The following is a 19940-nucleotide window of genomic DNA, read 5'->3' on the forward strand; positions in this document are numbered from 1 at the left end:
GATGGTTTTTAGCACGTCTTCTGAGATTGCACATACACCAGCATTAACTGTGTACTGGAGTTCAATGGCACTGGTTGGGGTGACTGACTTTGGCTTGAAAGCAGCGGAAGTTAATAAACATCCCACGGGCTCTGAAGGTTAGTTCCACTTCAGCGGGCAGCTTGGCTGTGGTGAGTTGTATCATTTCAGGAGGTCCATCAGCAACAATGTTGTGAGGATAACACAGCCTTGCTTGACACTGGTCAGAATGGGGTATCGGTCACTGACAGAGCCAATTTCATTACCACGACTTTCATTACGTCATAGAGTTGGAAAAGAATAGTGACAATCTCCATGGAGCAACGAAAGCAGAGTAGGAACCTTCATAACACTCCCTGATTGACGGTGTCACAGGCATTTGTAAGGTCAAAGCAGACAATGTACATGATAGGTTCTTTATTCTACATTCCTCCTGCAGCTAATACGAATTGAAAATATGTCTGTTGTGTCCCTCTATAGCCAACAGCCGTACTGCAATTCAAGGAGAAGCTTCTCAGCCTCAGGGAGGAGACGATTGAGGAGACAGGTCAATCAAAGAATCCCAACAATGTGGAAGCAGTCTATTTGGCACAATAAGTCCACACTAACCATCCGAACAGTAACCTATCCAGACCCATTCCCCTACCCAAATGTGCTGCATTTACCACTGACTAATGCACCTCAACTGCACATCCCCGAACACTATGGGCAATTTAGCATGGGAAATTCATCTAACTGCCACATCTTTTGATTATGGAAGGAAACCGGAACAACCAGAGGAAACCCACACAGACACGGGGGCAATGTGTAAACTTAACCCACACAGACACCTGAGGTTGGAATCGAACCTGTGTTCCAGAGGATTTGCAGCACCAGTAGTAAGCACTGAGCCACCATACTGCCCACAGGCGGTCATGACTTTTCCCAGCAGGGAACAGCAGGGAGATGCCCTGAAGTTACCCCTCTCGGATTGTTCTCTTGCTTAAAAATACTCCAGAATTTGGAAACCATCTGAGATCTCCCGCGGAGCTTTCCTCCTTCCAGGTAAGACAGGTGTGTAACTGCAGCAGAAAGTTGTTGCCTCCGCACTCCAATGCCTCAACATTAATATGGTATGCTCCTGCAGACTTGTTGTTCTTAAACTGCCATAGGACCTTCTTTACTTCGTGCGGCCTGGGATGCTGCCAAACTCATTGCGTGTAGTTTGCTTTGGAATGCCTCCCAATATACTCACATTAAGGACAGAATCCTGGCTAAGGAGGTCTCCGAAATTCTGCACCTCAGGATGTTCTTTGACAGATTATTTATCTTTGATAAGAATCCCCTTGGCCAGCATTGTTTCGGGCATGTGCTGTATGCCTTTTTTCCGCATTATATATGAAGCATGGGTGATATCCAAAAAATTATGTTCTGGAAATCAAAGCTGCTATATTGATTCTCAATAGGTAGGCGTTGATTGTTTTGTGAAAGTTTAAACTCCATTGCTTACCATTACATTTGGTGTTGTTATTTACGTTTCTGATGGTTAGACATACTCTAGTGTCCAGTAGAACCCGGAGGGACTGAACGGTTAATGCAAAGGAGAGAATCATAGTGATCCAGTAATGGAGAGCAGAAGGAAACCTTCGATTTTGCTTTTCCCCATAGCTGGCAGTTTATTCTTTATGTGGTCTTTGTATGCAATAGGAGTCACATCGAATAATATTATAGGAAGATATTCTGGGGATTATGTGCAGCCTGAAATTGCCTTTAAAGAAGTCGGAGCTAGGCTGCAGAATTTAAATTGTAGGACAAATCTAATTAATTATGGTAGTTTAGGATTCTGTACATTCAACTCTGCATCAGGTTGCACGTCATTGCGTCCGCACACATGCAGATATGGCTATTTTTTCAAGTATCAAGTATTTATCATTGTGTTTGTGTAATCCTACGATACAGCAAGTGTCAGCGAAAACAAGGCAGCCTTTCGACCTTTGTACTCAAATTACAACATTCAAATTGCCTCAAAATGTACGCAAATGTTTCTGCACCAGTTTTCTTAAATAAACAATCCCAGTCTCTCCGATCAATCCATTCCAGACGCTCACTTTGTACGTTGAACATGCTAATTTTGCGTCAGACTGTGGGTTTGCGCGTCCGTGTGTGAACTGGCGTGTTGTTCTGCCTGTATGAACACACCTGGTCTCTCACACCACAGGTCATGCATGTCTGCGTAAGTTTGTGAATGAACCTGTATCTGTTCGTTTGACAGCGATTGTCCATGCCTTAGCATCTGTGCTAGTTGGTATGAATACTTCAGATTTACTTCCTGGATGAAAGCTGATGGCTCAAAAGACATCATTATGGGGGTTGGACGTATAGTGGAACTGATCGTGCATGGCAAAGAGGAGGCAGATGGTGAACGCAAACTGGACGTTTTGAAACCAACAGAAAGCGTCAATGCAATAGGGGATTTACGTGGGAACTAGACAAGAGGAGAAAAACCGAGCTAACGTAATGAAACAAAGAAGTAAAATTCAAGCGGCAGGAACAGGAAGGAAGGTCGACACAAATTGAAAATTCTGCTCTCTGTCACCCTTTTTCACTGTGGCTGCGCAGTTAATGTAGGAAGTTAGAAATGCCCGACTCACAAGCACATTTTACTGTTACAACTACTTCAAGTGTGTCTACATATCTCTTCTTCTATTTTTTCCAGCTACATTCGCTGCAATGTGACACCTGTTTTTTTTTAGGTGTACCCAATCAGCATCATTTGAGGAAACACCTAAGAGACCATCCCTCCTTTTTCGTCTGATAACGTCTCTCATCAGAATTGCACGACCTGCTTTTTCACTTCCGCACTCTCAACTAAAAACTTTCAACCTGGAATTTTCTGCTGCAAATTCTCCACTTTCTCAACCGTGTTAGATACTAACCACATAACTCCAGACTTACGGCATGTATTATTTTGTGATCGCAGCTCATCGACCTTGTTCAACAGACTCCTTGCTCTGGGATAAATATCAACCACACTTTCGAAACCCCAAGTGTGTTGAAACTGAACAATCTGTAGTACAGGTCAGGCTGTTGTGTTTCAAAGGTTGTGTAACTACTGGATATAGGAACCAAACCTCTGTGTACATAAATATCACCAAGCCTTAAATCTAGTCAATATCTTACGGCCAAAAAAACAAAAACATGGAATATTGTAGTTGGCACTGTGCAACTTCGCGATTGACTGCCCGTTTTGGGAATAGCAATGTGGAGAGTTCTGATCCAGATATTTTAACTGTGAGGGTCTTTTGTTCTAAGTTCTAGATTTTTAGATTTCAAGTAGACTGGCATAGAATATGTGAATGACTATTATGTATAGCTGTTTAAAATCTCTCACCCTGCAAGTACTTGCTTTCCAAATTGAGAGGTTAAAAATTTATAGCATTCAAATATTCACTTGCAAGTCATCAGTTTGCAGCCCGATTATTGAACGAGTATTAACACATTTTAGTTCCATCCTCGCTGTGTTTAGGGAAACAGACAAAAATTAGTTCTTGAACCAAATCTCAGGGTAGGTGTCAGATCATCAACTGACGTACGAGACATTCTCACAGCCAGTTTCATGACTGACAGCTTAAGTGGGTAGTGGTTAATAAGAGAGTCGACATTCAGCAGTTCGAGTTCGAGATATAAGCGATTTATTTGTGAGCATGCGAGTGCAGCACAAAGTCTGTCTGTAAAATTAAAAGCAGTCGCAACGTCTTTAATGTTAAGTACAGTAATACACCCCATGCAAAGTGGGCAATCAATTTATCAATTTCCCTGTTGAATAAGTTTAAAACTAGCTACTGAGGAGATCAAAAAGCTTTAAAACAATGTCACGTTCGTAATGTTAACCAGGATAAACATTGACAGACTTCCAAAAGTATCACATTGTAATCTAAAAGCATAAATATCTGAATAGTTATTTTGAAATACATAGTATTGGTTCATTCAAAGTTCCAAGCCCCAACTATGATATTATAACTTCACCCTGATTTGCGACAATGCTGATCTTTCACAGCATCTATAATTCACTTAATTTTAAGTATCGCGCAAAACATGTGAAGTTGTACCCATCCACTCAATAACCAATAGCCTCAACTCTACAATTTTGTCTGCCTTATATGCCTAATAGCTTTGCATCTCAAAAAAAAAGCTAATTGCCTCATTTTCTTTCCTTCTGGCCGATTTATGAAAGTGGAAGAGTTCATTAAGCAAGGCATTTGATAAGGTTCCCCATGGTAGGCTCATTCAGAAGGTCAGGAGGAATGGGATACAGGGGAACTTAGCTGTCTGGATACAGAATTGGCTGGCCAACAGAAGACAGCGAGTGGTAGTAGAAGGACAATATTCTGCCTGGAAGTCTGTGGTGAGTGGTGTTTCACAGGGCTCTGTCCTTGGGCCTCTACTGTTTGTAATTTTTATTAATGACTTGGATGAGGAGATTGAAGGATGGGTTAGCAAGTTTGCAGACGACACAAAGTTTGGAGGTGTCATTGACAGTATAGAGGGCTGTTGTAGGCTTCAGCGGGACATTGACAGGATGCAGAGATGGGCTGAGAGGTGGCAGATGGAGTTTAACCTGGATAAATGCGAGATGATGCATTTTGGAAGGTCGAATTTGAAAGCTGAGTCCAGGATTAAGGATAGGATTCTTGGCAGTGTGGCGGAACAGAGGATTTGGAGTGCAGATACATAGCTCCCTTAAAATGGCCACCCAAGTGGACAGGGTTGTTAAGAAAACAAATGGTGTTTTGGCTTTCATTAACAGGGGGATTGAGTTTAAGAATCGTGAGATCTTTTGCAGCTCTATAAAACTTTGGTTAGACCGCACTTGGAATACTGCGTCCAGTTCTGGTCGCCCTATTAGAGGAAAGATGTGGATACTTTGGAGACGGTTCAGAGGAGGTTTACCAGAATGCTGTCTGGACTGGAGGGCTTATCTTATGAAGAGAGGTTGACTGAGCTCGGACTTTTTTCATTGGAGAAAAGGAGGAGGAGTGGGGACCTAATTGAGGTGTACAAGATAATGAGAGGCATAGATAGAGTCGATAGTCAGAGACTACTTCCCAGGGCAGAAATGGCCAACACGAACGGTCATAGTTTTAAGCTGTTTGGAGGAAAGTATAGAGGGGATGTGTGAGGCGGGTTCTTTACACAGAGAGTTGTGAGAGCATGGAATGCGGTGCCAGCAGCAGTTGTGGAAGCAAGGTCATTGGGGACATTTAAGAGACTGCTGGACATGCATATGGTCACAGAAATCTGAGGGTGCATACATGAGGATCAATGGTCGGCACAACATCCTGGGCTGAAGGGCCTGTTCTGTGCTGTACTGTTGTATGTTCTATATTCTATGCTCATTCTTTTTGTTGTTCATTTCCTGCTGTCAAGACATTCGTCTTAAGTATATAATTAAGATGCCAACAAGGAAGCAAAGAAAGCCACTTTGAACTTAAAGCGTGCTGCGGCACTCAATATGATTTAGTCTGAGTAAATCATACGTGACTTATTTAAAACACATCAGGTCCTAAGTGTTATTGATTGTCTTATGAATTTGTAGGCGTGTCCTGTGCATTTAAGAGAGTGAGTAAGCTGACAAAGAATTATCAAGCACGGAGTGTGCTGAAAAATTTAAAATATGTAATATTTGCCTATGAATCAACGAGCTGTGCTAAATTGTTCTGGTACACAACAAACTTGAATTTGAAAAAACAGTTTAAATTTTTCCCAAAATATCAAAATCCAATCGAATTTGAATTTTATTGTATTGATGACATCAAACCAATGAGACCTTCCGATGTTTTCAGGTATAAATTTCGGGTATTTTGAAGAGTTAGTCAAAGCGGTAAAGACCACCAAAGTGGCGGCAGACTCGCTGTCTGAAAGTTACCTGTTCATATGAAATCTGTACAGCAGAAGACAGAAGGAAGCCGAAAATCTGCAGAGGAACATAGACAGTAGGGTCGTTTTGAAAATTGAATTTTGTAAACTTAATCGGGGTATTATATCAGATCCGTATGGTTATGTAGAGTGGGAGGTACATAAATCGTTAAGATAAAGGAGGTTTACAGTGTAGCGAGTTGTTATTTAATGTTCTCTTTACTTTTGGAATTAAAGAATTTTTTTTTCATTAAATAATGGGATTTGGTAATTCTTTGCCACACATATTTTTACAGATTACGAGGCGAGGTAAGTGTTTCTATGTGTCTGGTTTAAATTAGCAGAATGGTTTACCACGTGTCTAAACAATTGGGTTTAGGTGGAGAGGTTGTTTCATCTTGCGAAATAATGTAGAAAGAAGAGACCCATGAGTTTTCTTCTAAATACGGTACATATTTGAGATAGAAATAAGGAAAGGTTTTTTTTTGCTCTCTCATACATCTTTGAGTCTCAATATTCTCTTCTTCAAAGTCAAGGGATGTAGACAGTTCCGATATTTTGCTGGAAGATTATTGAATAGTGAGGAGGTGAAAGAATTTCAAAGGAACTTCGAGCTGAGCATAAAATCAGAAATACAGTGATCAAATTTAATGATTGAGAAGGCTTGAAGGGGCAAGTGGACTCTGCTTTTTGCTTAATGGTTTGTGATTTTGGAAATTACTGCTTAACTGAGGCACGTGATACACAAAGCTACAACATAAAACAGACTCGTTAGCGTTATATGATGAGTACATTTCTATTTCAGAGTAAAAACCATTGCTAAAAGTTTGCTCCTGTTAGATCGTGAAAGGGCGGGACAGTCCGTTTTTGGCAATGCTGTGATCATCATGACAAGGTATCGAGTGGTCATGAACATGGTCAGTTTTCTTCATGCTCTGAAGAGACCACAAGCATGCAGTATCCCTCTTCATGGACCAATTCCACATCTTGATTGGCTCGCTCATTGACCATCATCTGAAGCTGCAATGTCGAATGCAAAACAAGATCGTTACACCGAAGGTATGAGATGAAACAAAGTCAGAGAGAGGGTCTGAAAGTTACAGGGTCAGCGAGTGAAACGCCACAGGTTGAGACATAGAAAGGACCGGAGAGAGGGGTAGAATGTGAGACAGATAAAGTGATAAGTGGAGAAAAGGCAGAGAATCGAAGGACAACAGTGAAAGGCGTGCAAGGAAGGAAAGACCTTGCTAGAAAATTATATAAAGTGGGAAGGTATAAAATTCAATGACAAAGAAATAGAAGACAAAAAATTAGAGGGAAGTGGCAAGAGCGAAAAATGAAGCACAAAGAGAAAAAGGCTCGTTCCTCTTGATCCTGATACACAGTAGCAGTGCAAGCACATTCAGCCTAATCCATGTCTTGAGCCAATTTAAGGTCTTAAGAAGGCTTGTCAAAACCTCGAAGGACATTCCTCCTTTTCCCCGACGAATGTTTTTGTCTGTGTGATATAAGACGAAACGAACACGAAGCATAAACTGTTTATAATTGCGAAGCACTAGTGCCCAATCACTGATAATGGACAAGGAAGGGAAATCTTTCTCTTCACTATTTATATGGCGGAGTCTCTCACCACGTTAATCGCGATTCTCCTCGCCTTTTCATTCTCAATCTCTGCCTCCGAAATTATCATCACGTTAACCAATCGGTTTGGCGAATCTAAATAAAATAGCAGCAAGAACAGATTCAACAGACACATATTTCACACAAGGCATCGTGATGATTTAAGTGTGTAGTCCCTTCTCAGTGGTATCAGTTTTGCCGTATTCTCTGTCTGTTTCTTCACTCTGTATATCTTTATATGTGTTATTATGCCTTCATTTCACTCTTTGTATCTCCTTTAGACATTCCCTCGATTGGCATTCTTCACTCCAGCTTCAAAATCTCGCAGCTTGTTGCTTGCAGTTCACAAATAATTTACATCCATCTTTATACAATTCCTCAATTAGCCTTCCCTCCTCGTATCATCATCATAAAAAGCAAAAAGATGAGGTCATGGAATCAGGTGAATACACATGGAGTCAGACAAGGAAAACCCAAGTGCAAGTCAATGAGAGAGAGCGAGAGAGAGACAGACAGACACAGTGAGAAATAATGACAGGGAGATACAGAAAAAAAGAGACAGTCAGAAATAGGAAGGAACAGGGAGAGACGGTTTGGCAAAGGCAATAATAAATAGAGATAATTAAGGAGGCTCATACAAACAAACACGAAGATAAATGCAGTGTAGGGATATCCAGATTGAGAGTGAGTAAATGAGAGAGAGAGAGAGGGTGGCTTTCGAACACAGTTATGGAAATGTAGACAAAGGGATGCAGACAATCGAAAAGAGGGAAATGCAGAGAGATGAAATAGGTTAGCGAAGGCAATGGAGACCCAAATACAAACAGACAAACAGTCAAAGGCCGGGACACAGAGAATATGAGACAGGTAGTTGGATGGAGCCACAGAAACAAAGACTCTGATATAAATATTGAGGAAAACTAACAAAAAACACAAAAATCTAGTTGTGTAAAACTGAGTCAGTGCATAGATCCAGAGAAACATACGGAAGAATAAATACAATACAACGACAAAGAGATAAGCAACAACAGAGAGAAGTAATGATTCAGAACAAGCATAAAACACAGCTGAACTGTGAGATAGAGAGAAACAGAAGGAGAGAGAAGGGCGTGAGGATCAGACACAGACATATAGTCTATTTTCAAATGAAAGAGCGAGGAGGAGAGCAGAGCTGGGATTTAGAGACAGAGAGAGAGAGAGAAATTGAAGAACCAGATTCACGCGTAAAACTCATGGTTTGGACGACTATGTCATTGGCGAAATCATTGCTTCACTGACACTGCCTCACCTTCTTAGAAGTTAAAAATCACACAACACCAGGTTATAGTCCAATAGATTTATTTTGAAGCAATAGCTTTCGGAGTGCTGCTCCTTCATCTAGTGTTTATGGAGTATGAGATCGTAAAAGCGTGATTTTTAACTTTGTATCCCCAGTCGATTACCAGCACCTCCAAACAATCACCCTGTTCGAATATCTTCGGTTACTACAAGATCCCAAGCATTTTTCTGTGTCGAAAAAAAATCATAATCGATTCAACCTGTCCTTGTGTGCCTTCATCCCGCCCCAGGAATCAGTCTAATAAGCTATCTCCATTTCGACATGCGGAGGAATGTCCTTGACCAGGTAAGGAGATCAAAGCTGTACAGTGTATTCGAGATGTTGGTTCACCAAATCAGTGGACAATTCCAGCAAGACATACTAGGATACTTCCCTTTTAATGCCGACACACCATTAATTTCACTGCTTCCTTTACCTGCTTATCTCCCGAGACAGGTGCACGAGGATAAGCAAGTCTTATTGCACATTTCCCTCTCTCAATTTGTAGCCATTCAAATTTAATGTGTCTTTTTTCGTTTTGCTACCAATGTGGCGGATGCCAAATGATCTACATTAGATTTCATCGTCTATTGTTTCACACACACATTCAACTTGTCCAAATGCCCCTGAAGCTCTCTGCATATATCCCGCAGTGTTTTCCACACGCAGCTTTTATGTTCATGTGATTTTCACAAATTGTTCAGTACTTACAATTCCCTTACCTTGCCCAGAATCATTCTGAAGATCAGAATGTCGTATAGGAGTGGATGGCGTAGGAACTGATTTTAAAGTTGAAGTCCCAAATCCTGTTGAAGCAGGCATGGAAAATTCAGCTGAGGTTTTCGTCGATTGGTCCGCGGGTCTCTGAGTTAACTTTGTCTCTGAAACGGCAAGATCGGAAGGTGACAGTTGAGATTAAAGAGGGAGCTTCGCATGCTGTTTTGAAACATAGAAACCTAGAAGATAACAACAGGTGGAGACTATTTGGTCCTTCGAACCTGATTCATCATTCAACAGAATCAGTTTGATTGTCCAAATCAAGAACCTAATCCTGCTTTTTATTCATAAGCTTTGATTCTATTCGTTTCAAATGTTATATCCAGCTGCATCTTGAACATATTCAATGTTGTCGCATTAACCACTTATTGTAATAATGAGTTTCACAGGCTCAACATTCTTTGAGTGAAGAAATGTTTGCTCATCTCTGTCCTGAAGGATCCATCCCATAACCTCAGACTGTGATACTTTTTGTATCCAAAATCCAACATCAAGAACACCCACTCTGCATCTAACTATCTAGTCCTGTCATAAATGTATTAGTCTCTATGAGACCGCGCCACCCCGCTCCCGCTCCCCCACCCCGCCCCACCCAGGCTCATTCATCTGAAAACAATCCTTATCCTAATCAATTTCGCTTCATACATCAGTTCTGCCAAAAGCCTGAATCAGACTGGTAAATCTTCACTGCACTTTCTGAGAGCAAGATCATCCTTCCTCAGAAAAGGAGACCAAAACGGCACCCAATATGCTAGGTGTGGCCTCATCAAGGTCCTGTAGAAATGCAATAACACATCACTGATCCTGTAGTCAAAATCTCTCGCAATGAAGACGAACACGTTATAATGGTTATTATTATTATACATTATTGCAATCAGTCTGAATATGGAGATGAATCCTGACCAACTGGCATAATCCCAGTCATACATCAAATTCAGAATAATAAAGTGCAAGCAACACTCTTTTTAAACTGTATGATGACAATATCCCAAAGGGTAGGATCAAATTCCAACGCTCCATAACGCAAGACCGTCTGCCATTACCTTTGATTTCAAACAGTCAAGTCATACACTTCACAGCGATCAACGTGTAAATTCCTACTCCCAATAGGTATTGCATGCCATTTCCTTAAACTACTGCATTCTATTCCCGTTGGAGCTTTCATCACTCACCTCCACGAAACGACATTCTACGCACTTCATTCAAAACATCGTATTCACTTTACCCCATCCTCACTGTGTATTGAAATCTTACTGACCAACAGACACAGTCCTTGCGTTAATCTTACAGATATTTGTAGATTGTGTCTGAAGTAGTGATTGCACTTAGAATGCCACCAAAGCATCAATCAGAGATGTAAGGTGTAATGCCAGGTGCGAGCAAATTTAAAAGCAATTTTTGAAGCATAATAAGAGGTATGTAGTCAGACGGGTGTGCTACATGTTACAGAAGATGGTGTGATTTGGAATACGACTTCTCAGTGGAGTATGGGGTTTTTGTACATTCAGGATCCTGAGTTGTTGGAAGATTTGAAACAAGAAGGAATAAATATAGATGTATCAAGTCGTCTCAGGACAGAAGAATGGAAGGAAACAGCGGACGAAAATTCACAGCTGTCACTGTCAATACAGAGACCATTCTTGAAAAATTGGCCTTATTCTAGTCAACACATTACAGTTATAGCGGGAGTTGGAGCGGATAGGAAGATGCACATGTGGAACATTTCAACATGGTGGTGTCGAGTTGAATGGTAGGATGTTGGATGAGATGCGGAGAGGGGAAATTATTAAACTGGTGAAATCGACGTTGATGCCAGTGGTTGGAGGGTCCCAAGGCAGAGGAAGAGTCGTTCTTCCTCCAGGCATAGCATGACAAGGGCTTGGCGGTGGAGGAGACCCGGGACCTGCATGTTCTTGGCAGAGTGGGAGGGATTGTTGAAGTGGTCAACCATGAGGCAATGGGGTTTTTGGTGTGTGTGTCCAAGAGATGTTTTCTGAAATGTTCTGCCAGTTGGTGTCCTGCCACTCAACATGGAGAAGACTAAATCGAGAGCAACTGACACAGCAGATGAGACGTTTTCCTGCACATCGATTCTTGATGTGGTCATCTCTATATTGGAGAGAAAGGACGCCAACCTCATGGAATGTTTCAGGGAACATCTCTAGGACACACGCGCCAAACAATTCCACTGACCTATGGCCGACCACTTTAATCACTGCCCCACTCTGACAAGGATATGCAAGTTCTGGGCCTCTTTGAAGAGAAAATGAGGTCTGCAGATGCTGGAGATCAGAGATGGAAATGTGTTGCTGGAGAAGCGCAGCAGGTCAGACAGCATCTAGGGAACAGGAGAATCGACGCCTCCTCTGCCACCAAATCCAAGCCACCCGATACGTGAAGGAAGAACGCCTTGTCTTCCCACTTAGGACCCTCCAACCACACGGTGTCAACATCTATTTCATCAGTTTTCCACCCCTCCCCAAACTCATTGCAGATGCAACAATCCAACTCATCACTGCCCTCTTGAACTATCCCACCTCTCCATGTTCCTTCCCACCTATCTGCTCCACCATCAGGTCCGACCTATCACTTTCACCCCACACCTGCATCAATCTATCACCTTCCCAGCTCCCTTCTCCCCAGCCCCACTTCTCCTATTTATCTACAAGCTCCCTTCCCCCATCTCCGTATTCCTGATAAAGGGATTATGCCTAAAACGTCGGTTCTCCTGCTACTTGGATGCTGCCAGACCTGCTGTGCTTTTAATGCCGCACCTTTCGAATCTGATCTTCAGCATCTGCAGTCCTTACTTTCTGTTAGTCTCAATATATTTATGAATACTTGATAATGGACCCTATCCCAACCTTTACATCACATTTAGATTGACAAAATGCAAACATCACCTAGTATGAAATGCATAATGAGAAAATGAAAAGGATAATGTTCCAAGTCACGATAATGAACGACATCCACAATTGTCTTCGACTTGCAACAGTCAGGACACAAAAGTGAGAGCAAGAAAAATCAAAGAAAAGCAAATTCCTTCACCCAAATGACATTGCATCCCATTCCCGTCCATCACTGCATTCTATTCTCTTCAAATATATCATCCGTCTTCTCTCAATATCTTCATCCCACACCCTTTGTTCAAAACACTGCACTGTGTTCAACCTTTACTGCATCTGACTGGAGCACAGTGAGAGTCCTTGAAATGATGTGAAGATATGATCGTTTGTAAAGTCAGGGAAGCCTTAGTCGGAGATGTGCAGTTTAATTCTGACTAAGAGAGAATTGAAGAAATAAATTTGACATATAATGTGAGACATTTAATCACAAATGAATGCTACCTCCTGCAGAAGATGATGCAGATTTGAACGGTGCATCTGGTGATATCACAGCTATCAATCTCAATATGGAGAATTGTGGTGAACAATTGGCATTCTGTTTCACGAGATCAAGCAAGAAAGGAAGCACAATTTCCAACTCTCAATAGCCTTTGTATTCTATTCCCCTCAGTCACTGCATCCTATTTCCTTCAGTGCCTTCATTTCACTCCTAACCCACAAGCGCAAGCAAATTGATGCTGTGGAGATCCCGGTCCAACTCTGTGTTAATGGCATGGATCTTCTTTACCTGAAGGTTGAGGTGAGAACATCTTTTGCATAAGCTTGCATTTAGTAGTCAGTGTATTATATGTAAGTGATGGGATGTCACGTTGCAGTTTTACAGAACATTGGTGTGGTCACCTTTAGAATATGATGTTGAATTCTTGTCTCCCTGTTCGAGGGAAGATGATGTGAAACTGTAAAGGGTTCAGAAAAGACTTAAAAGCATATTGGAGGATTCGTGCGTTTGACCTATTGGGAGAGGCTGAATAGGTGGGTTTTGTGCCACATGGAATCGAAGGACGGGGGTCGACATTCCAGAGGTTTATAAAATCATGAGGATTGTGTTCAGGTGAACAGCCAATACATTTTCTCCAAGAGTTGGCAATTCCAAATCTAAACAGCACCGGTTTTAGTTGAGAGCAGAAAGATGTCAAAGAACCTGAGGGGCAGCTTCCTCGCGCAAAGAGTGGTACATGTGTGGAATGAGCTGCCAGAGCAATTAGTGGAAGGGTGTACAGTTAAAAAAATTAAAAGGCATCTGGATGTGTACGTGAACAGGAAATCTTTAGAGACATATGGGCTGAATGTTAGCAAATGGGACTCGGTCAGATTGAGATAGCTGATCGGCATGCATCAGAGTTGGACTAGAAGGTCTATTTCCATGGTGCACAGCTCCATGACGCTTAGTAACTCCATTCTAGCGGTTTTAATCAAAACATAACACTCCGTTTATGCCGTGCTTTTCCTCTAATGCATCTCACTGAAGGATAGAGAGAGTCCTTGACTGAATTATGTCGCAATTTGCAGATGTATCAGTCTTGTGATTGATTTTAATGCCATGAAAGTGTAAAATTGAAATGTGAGGTGGAAGTCTGACTGAGCATTTAAGATGCAAATTTGAGGTATTATGAATCAAATAGTATCAATATTTGAGGTAGTAATCAAAGTTGAGTTATTATCAATCAAATGGTATCAATACTTCAGGTAATAATGAAACTTGAGACAGTATCAATCAACATTATGTCTATTTGAAGTATTAATCACATCGGAGTGATACCTAGTGCAGAAAATGCAGTGTATTTGTAAGATGCTTTCTGGGTGGCTTTACGATTTGTTTTACCTTCAGAACCCTGAGTTGCTGGAAGTTTTGTAATTGCAAAAAAAAATTGCGAAGATAACTAAGAGTTACAGAAAAGAAGAACAGATCAAAAACGAGGGGTAGGAAGTCAGATTTGTTTGTCTTAATATATGCAAGAACTGAGAAATTGCCTCCTGCCAGTCACTATATCATGTTCCGTTTAACAAAATGCAGTCAACTCTCAATCCTAACTGCATGAAGAGTACGATCATTTTTCAATGCACGATCAGGTAGGGCATCTGCCATTCCCTTTCTTTTTAAACAGTCAAACCAAAGATTAACAGCTAAAAAGTTATTCCTACTTCCAGCAGTCATTGGATTCCATTCCTTTCAGTGGCTGTATTCTATTCCCTTCAGTACATAATTCCATGCATCTCAGTATCTTCACACCATACCCTTCATTCAAAGCATTTAACTCCTTGAATTGGTTGTACACTCAATATGAAATTACTGCAATTCACCTCAGTTACTGCATGGTTAATTCCAAAGTAATTGGCGCTAATTCTCTTAAAATACTAGACACCACTCTGCTCAAGCTTCTCAAACACTCTTCCTCAACATGAGCAGAATGTATTGTCTGGTCTGTGAGTCGTTGATTCATACAGTCTTCCAGCACGGAGACAAGTGCTTCGGCTTTTACTGGTTCATACCAACCAAAATGTCCATCCACACTAATGCCATTTCCTTACAATTGGCACATATGCTCTAATTCATTCCTATCCATGTATTTGTCCAAATGCCTTGTAAATGCCATTAACGTAGCTGCCTCAACAACTTCTGCGAGCAGCTCATTCCATATGCAGACCAACTTCTGTGTATAAACGTTGCCCTTCACATTCCCTTTTATTCTTTCCCTTTTAACGTAGATTGGTGCTCTCTAGTTTTCTATTCCCCTACCCTGGGAATACGACTGGTTGTATTCACATTACCCACGCCTCTCATGAACTCATCCACTTCTAGAGGATTCTCCCGCAGTCTCCTGCGCTCTAAAGAAAGAAAAGTCCTTGCTTGTCCAAACGCTCTCAATAATTCATTCAGACTGTTTAGTCTTGGCAACATCTTTGGAAATTTCTTCTGCATTTTTTCTATAGCAAGGTGACGAAAATGGAAGACCATTTTCGGCCACACCAACGTCCTGTACAACAGTAACATAGAATGTTAACTTCGATACTCAGTGCACTGACTGATGAAAAGAAGAAATTGAAGACTTCAGATGCTGGAGATCAGAAACGAGAAGTGTGACGATAGAAAAGTGCAGCAGGTCAGCCAGCATCCAAGGAGCAGGAGAATCGATGTTTTGGGCCGAAGCCCTTCATCAGAAATGAGGCTTGTGGGCCAGGGGGTTGGGAGATAAATGGGAGGGGGTGGGGTTGGTGGGAAGGCAACCGAGAATGCGATAGATAGATGAAGGTGTGGGGAAGGTGATAGGTCTGAGAGAAGGGTGGAGTGGATAGATGTGAAAGGTGATGGACAGGTCAGGAGGGCGTTGCCGAGTTGAAGGCTTGGGATGGGGATAATGTGAGTGGAGCTTAAATGAGGAAACTGCTGAAATCCACATTGATCCCGCATGGTTGCAGGGTCCAAAGGCGGAATATGAGGCGTCTCCCTCCAGGAGTTGGGTGATTAGGGTTTGGCAATGGAGGAGGCCCAAAACCTGTTTGGACAATGCCCGAAACATCGATTGTCCTGTTCTTGGTGTGCATTTCCAGCACCACACTCGCGGTTCTGAGACATGAATGTCAGTGTGCCAAAAGCCTTCCTCACTGACCTGTCTAAGTGTGACTGTACATTCAGAGAATCGTGCACTTGAACTCCAGCTCCCTCTGTTCCATTGCAATCCTGCAGACCCTACCATTCACCATGAAACTACTACCTTGATTTGACTTTCCAGCATGCAAGACCTCACATCTATCCATATTAAACGCCATTTGCGATTTCATAGAACATAGAATATTTAGAACATTACAGCGCAGTACAGGCCCTTCGGCCCTGGATGTTGCGCCGACCTGTCATACCAATCTGAAGCCCATCTACCCTACACTATTCCATGTACCTCCATATGCTGGTCCAATGACGACTTAAATGTACTTAAAGTTCATGAATCTACTCCCGTTGCAGGCAAGGCATTCCATACCCTTACTACTCTCTGAGTAAAGAAACTACCTCTGACAACTGTCCTATGTCTATCACCTCTCAACTAAAGCTATGCCCCCTCGTGCTCGCCGTCAGCACACTTGGAAAAAGGCTCTCCCTGTCCACCCTATCTAACCCTCTGATTATCTTATATGTCTCTATTATGTCACCTCTCAACCTTCTTCTCTCTAACTAAAACAGCCTCAAGTCCCTCAGCCTTTCTGCATAAGACCTCCCCTCTATACCAGGCAACATCCGAGTAAATTTCCTCTGCACCCTTTCCAAACCTTCCACATCCTTCTGAAAATGCGGTGACCAGAACTGTACACAATACTCCAAGTGGGGCCGCACCAGAGTTTTGTACAGCTGTAGAATAACCTCATGGTTCCAGAACGCGATCCCTCTATTAATAAAGACCAAAACACTGTATGCCTTCTTAATCACCCTGTCAACCTGGGTGGAAACATTCAATGATCTGTGTACATGGACACCGAGATCTCTCTGCTCATTTACACTACCAAGAATCTTACCATTAGCCCAGTACTTTGCATTCCGGTTACTCCGACCAAAGTGAATCAACTCACACTTGTCCGCTTTAAACTCCTTTTGCCACCTCTCAGCTCAGTTCTGCAGCTTATCTATGTCTCTCTGTAATATACAACATCCTCCGTCACTATACACAACTTCACCGACCTTAGTGTCGTCTGCAAATTTACTAACCCACCCTTCTACGCCCTCATCCAGGTCGTTTATAAAAATGATGAACAGCAGTGGACCCAACACCGACCCTTGCGGTACACCACTAGTAACTGGACTCCAGGATGAACATTCCCTATCAACCACCACCCTCTGTCTTCTTTCAGCAAGCCAATTACTGATCCAAACTGCTATATCTCCCATAATCCCATTCCTCCGTAGTTTGTACAATAGCCTACAGTGGGGAACCTTATCGAACGCCTTGCTGAAATCCATATACACCACATCAACCGGTTTACTCTCATCTACCTGTTTGGTCACCTTCTCAAAGAACTCAATAAGGTTTGTGAGGCACGACCTACACTTCACAAAACCGTGCTGACTATCCCTAATCACATTATTCTTTCCTATAAATCCTATCTCTTAAAACCTTTTCCAACAATTTACCAGCAACTGAAGTAAGGCTCACTAGTCTATAATTACCAGGGTTGTCTCTACTCCCCTTCTTGAACAGGGGAACCACATTTGCTATCCTCCAGTCTTCTGGCACTATTCCTGTAGACACTGACGATTTAAAGATCAATGCCAAAGGCTCGGCAATCTCCTCCCTGCCTTCCCAGAGAATTCTAGGATAAATTCCATCCGGCCCAGGGGACTTATCTATTTTCACACTCTACAGGATTTCTAATACCTGTTCCTTGTGAACCACAGTCCCACCTAGTCTAGTAGCCTGTATCTCAGCATTCTCCTCGATAACATTGTCGTTTTCTAGAGTGAATACTGTCGAAAAGTATTCATTTAGTGTTTCCCCTATCTCCTCTGACTCCACACACAACTTCCCACTACTATCCTTGATTGGCCCCTCGTCATTCTTTTATTCTTCTGAGCTCTCTCTTTAGGTAATTACTGGCTACCTTTTAACCATCAACACGCTACCTGAGCCTTCACATCTCATCCAAACATAAGCCTTCTTCTTCCTCTTGACCAGAGATTCCACTTGTTTTGTAAACCACGGCTCCCACGCTCTACAGCTTCCTCCCTGCCTGACAGGTACATACTTATCTAGGACACACAGGAGCTTTTACTTGAATAAGCTCCACATTTCTAATGTCCCGATCCCCTGCTGTTTCCTTCCCCATCCTATGCTTCCTAAATCTTGCCTAATCGCAGCGTAATTGCCTTTCCCCCAGCTGTAACAACTGGCCACTGGTATACACCTATCCCTTCCTATCACTAAAGTAAACATAACGGAATTGTGATCGCTATCACCAAAGTCATCAGCTACATCCAAATCTAACACCTGGCCGGGCTCATTACCCAGTACCAAATCTAATGTAGCTTCGCCTCTTGTTGGTCTGTCTACGTACTATGTCAGGAAGCCCTCCTCCAAACACTGGACAAAAACTGACCCATCTATAGTACTCGTGCTAAAGTGTTCCCAGTCAATATTTGGAAAGTTGAAGTCTCCCATGACAACAACCCTGTCTCTCTCGCTCCTATCGAGAATCATCTTTGCTATCCTTTCCTCTACATCTCTGAAACTATTCGTAGATCTTTAGAAAACTCCCAACAGGTTGACCTCTCTTTTCCTGTTTCTAACCTCAGCCCATACTACCTCAGTTGACGAGTCCCCAAACGCCCTTTCTGCCACTGTAATACTGTCCTTGACCAACAATGCCACACCTCCCCCTCTTTTAGCATCTTCTCTGTTCTTACTGAAACATCTAAATCCTGGAACCTTGCAACAACCATTCCTGTCTCCGAAATGGCCACAACATCGAAGTCCCAAGTACCAACCCATGCTGCAAGTTCACCCACCTTATTCCGGGTGCTCCTGGGGTTGAAGTAAACACACTTCAAATCAACTTCTTGCTTGCCGGTGCCACCTTGCATCCCTGAAACGTGATTTTGGACCTCCCTACTCTCAACCTTTTCTATACTTGAACTACAATTTTGTTTCCCATCTCCCTGCTGTATTAGTTTAAATCAACCCCAGTAGCCTTAGCAAATTCCTCCCCCCCCCACCCCAGCCCCAGGATATTGGTACCATCTGGTTCAGATGGGTTTCTCAGTGCTTTTCCCCAGCTGATCGAGTTCCAGCTGCCATTTCCAATAAACTTCCTTAATGTCCACGAAACTGCCTATTTATTTGCATCTACGAATTTCATAAACCTGCCTTGCAGATTCTCATCCAAATCATTGACAGAGACAATAAACAGCAAAGGGCCCAGCGCCGACGCCTGAGGCAGTCCACTAGTCACAGGCCTCCACTCCAACAAACATCCTTCGACTCTTACTCTCTGCTTCTTACCATAAAGCCAATATTATATGTAATGTGCCAGATTCCTGTGGATTCCATGCGATCTTATCTTCCAGAGTAACTTAACATGTGGATACTTATCAAAGGTCTTACTGAAATCCATATTGACTACGTCCACTGTGACCTCATCAACCTTTCCAGTCACTTCGACAAAAAAAAATAATTTGTGCAACATGATTTCCCATGCTGACAAAGTTTTGCAGACTACTCCTAATCAAACTCTGTCTTTCGAAATGCATATATACTTTGTGTTTCAGAAACTTCTCAAGTAACTTATTTTCTACAGATGTCAGGCTTGCTGGTCTATAGTTTCTGGGTTTTTCCAGTGCATTTGTTCTTGAATAAAGGTACAACATTTGCCACCATCCAGTCTTCTGGGACCTCTCCTCTGGCTAACTATTATGCTAAAACGTCAGC

The 19940-nt window shown here is 42.2% G+C and overlaps 1 protein-coding gene across 1 annotated transcript in view; it reads right to left on the reverse strand.

The window, feature by feature from the left end:
• Positions 1-6249: 6249 nt before the first annotated feature.
• The window catches only part of LOC122552416 (uncharacterized), a 55542-nt gene continuing 41851 nt past the window's right edge, over positions 6250-19940 (reverse strand). Inside the window, exons 10-12 of the mRNA XM_087976555.1 lie at positions 9574-9732; positions 7544-7629; positions 6250-6933 (exon numbers count right to left, since the gene is read on the reverse strand). Coding sequence (XP_087832681.1) covers positions 6832-6933; positions 7544-7629; positions 9574-9732 — 347 coding nt within the window. The 3' untranslated portion in view covers positions 6250-6831. The remainder of the gene's footprint in view (positions 6934-7543; positions 7630-9573; positions 9733-19940) is intronic.

Source organism: Chiloscyllium plagiosum, unplaced genomic scaffold (assembly GCF_037043375.1).
Source record: "Chiloscyllium plagiosum isolate Xiang-an unplaced genomic scaffold, Cpla_swu_hap1 HiC_scaffold_29, whole genome shotgun sequence".
Classification (NCBI taxonomy): domain Eukaryota; kingdom Metazoa; phylum Chordata; class Chondrichthyes; order Orectolobiformes; family Hemiscylliidae; genus Chiloscyllium; species Chiloscyllium plagiosum.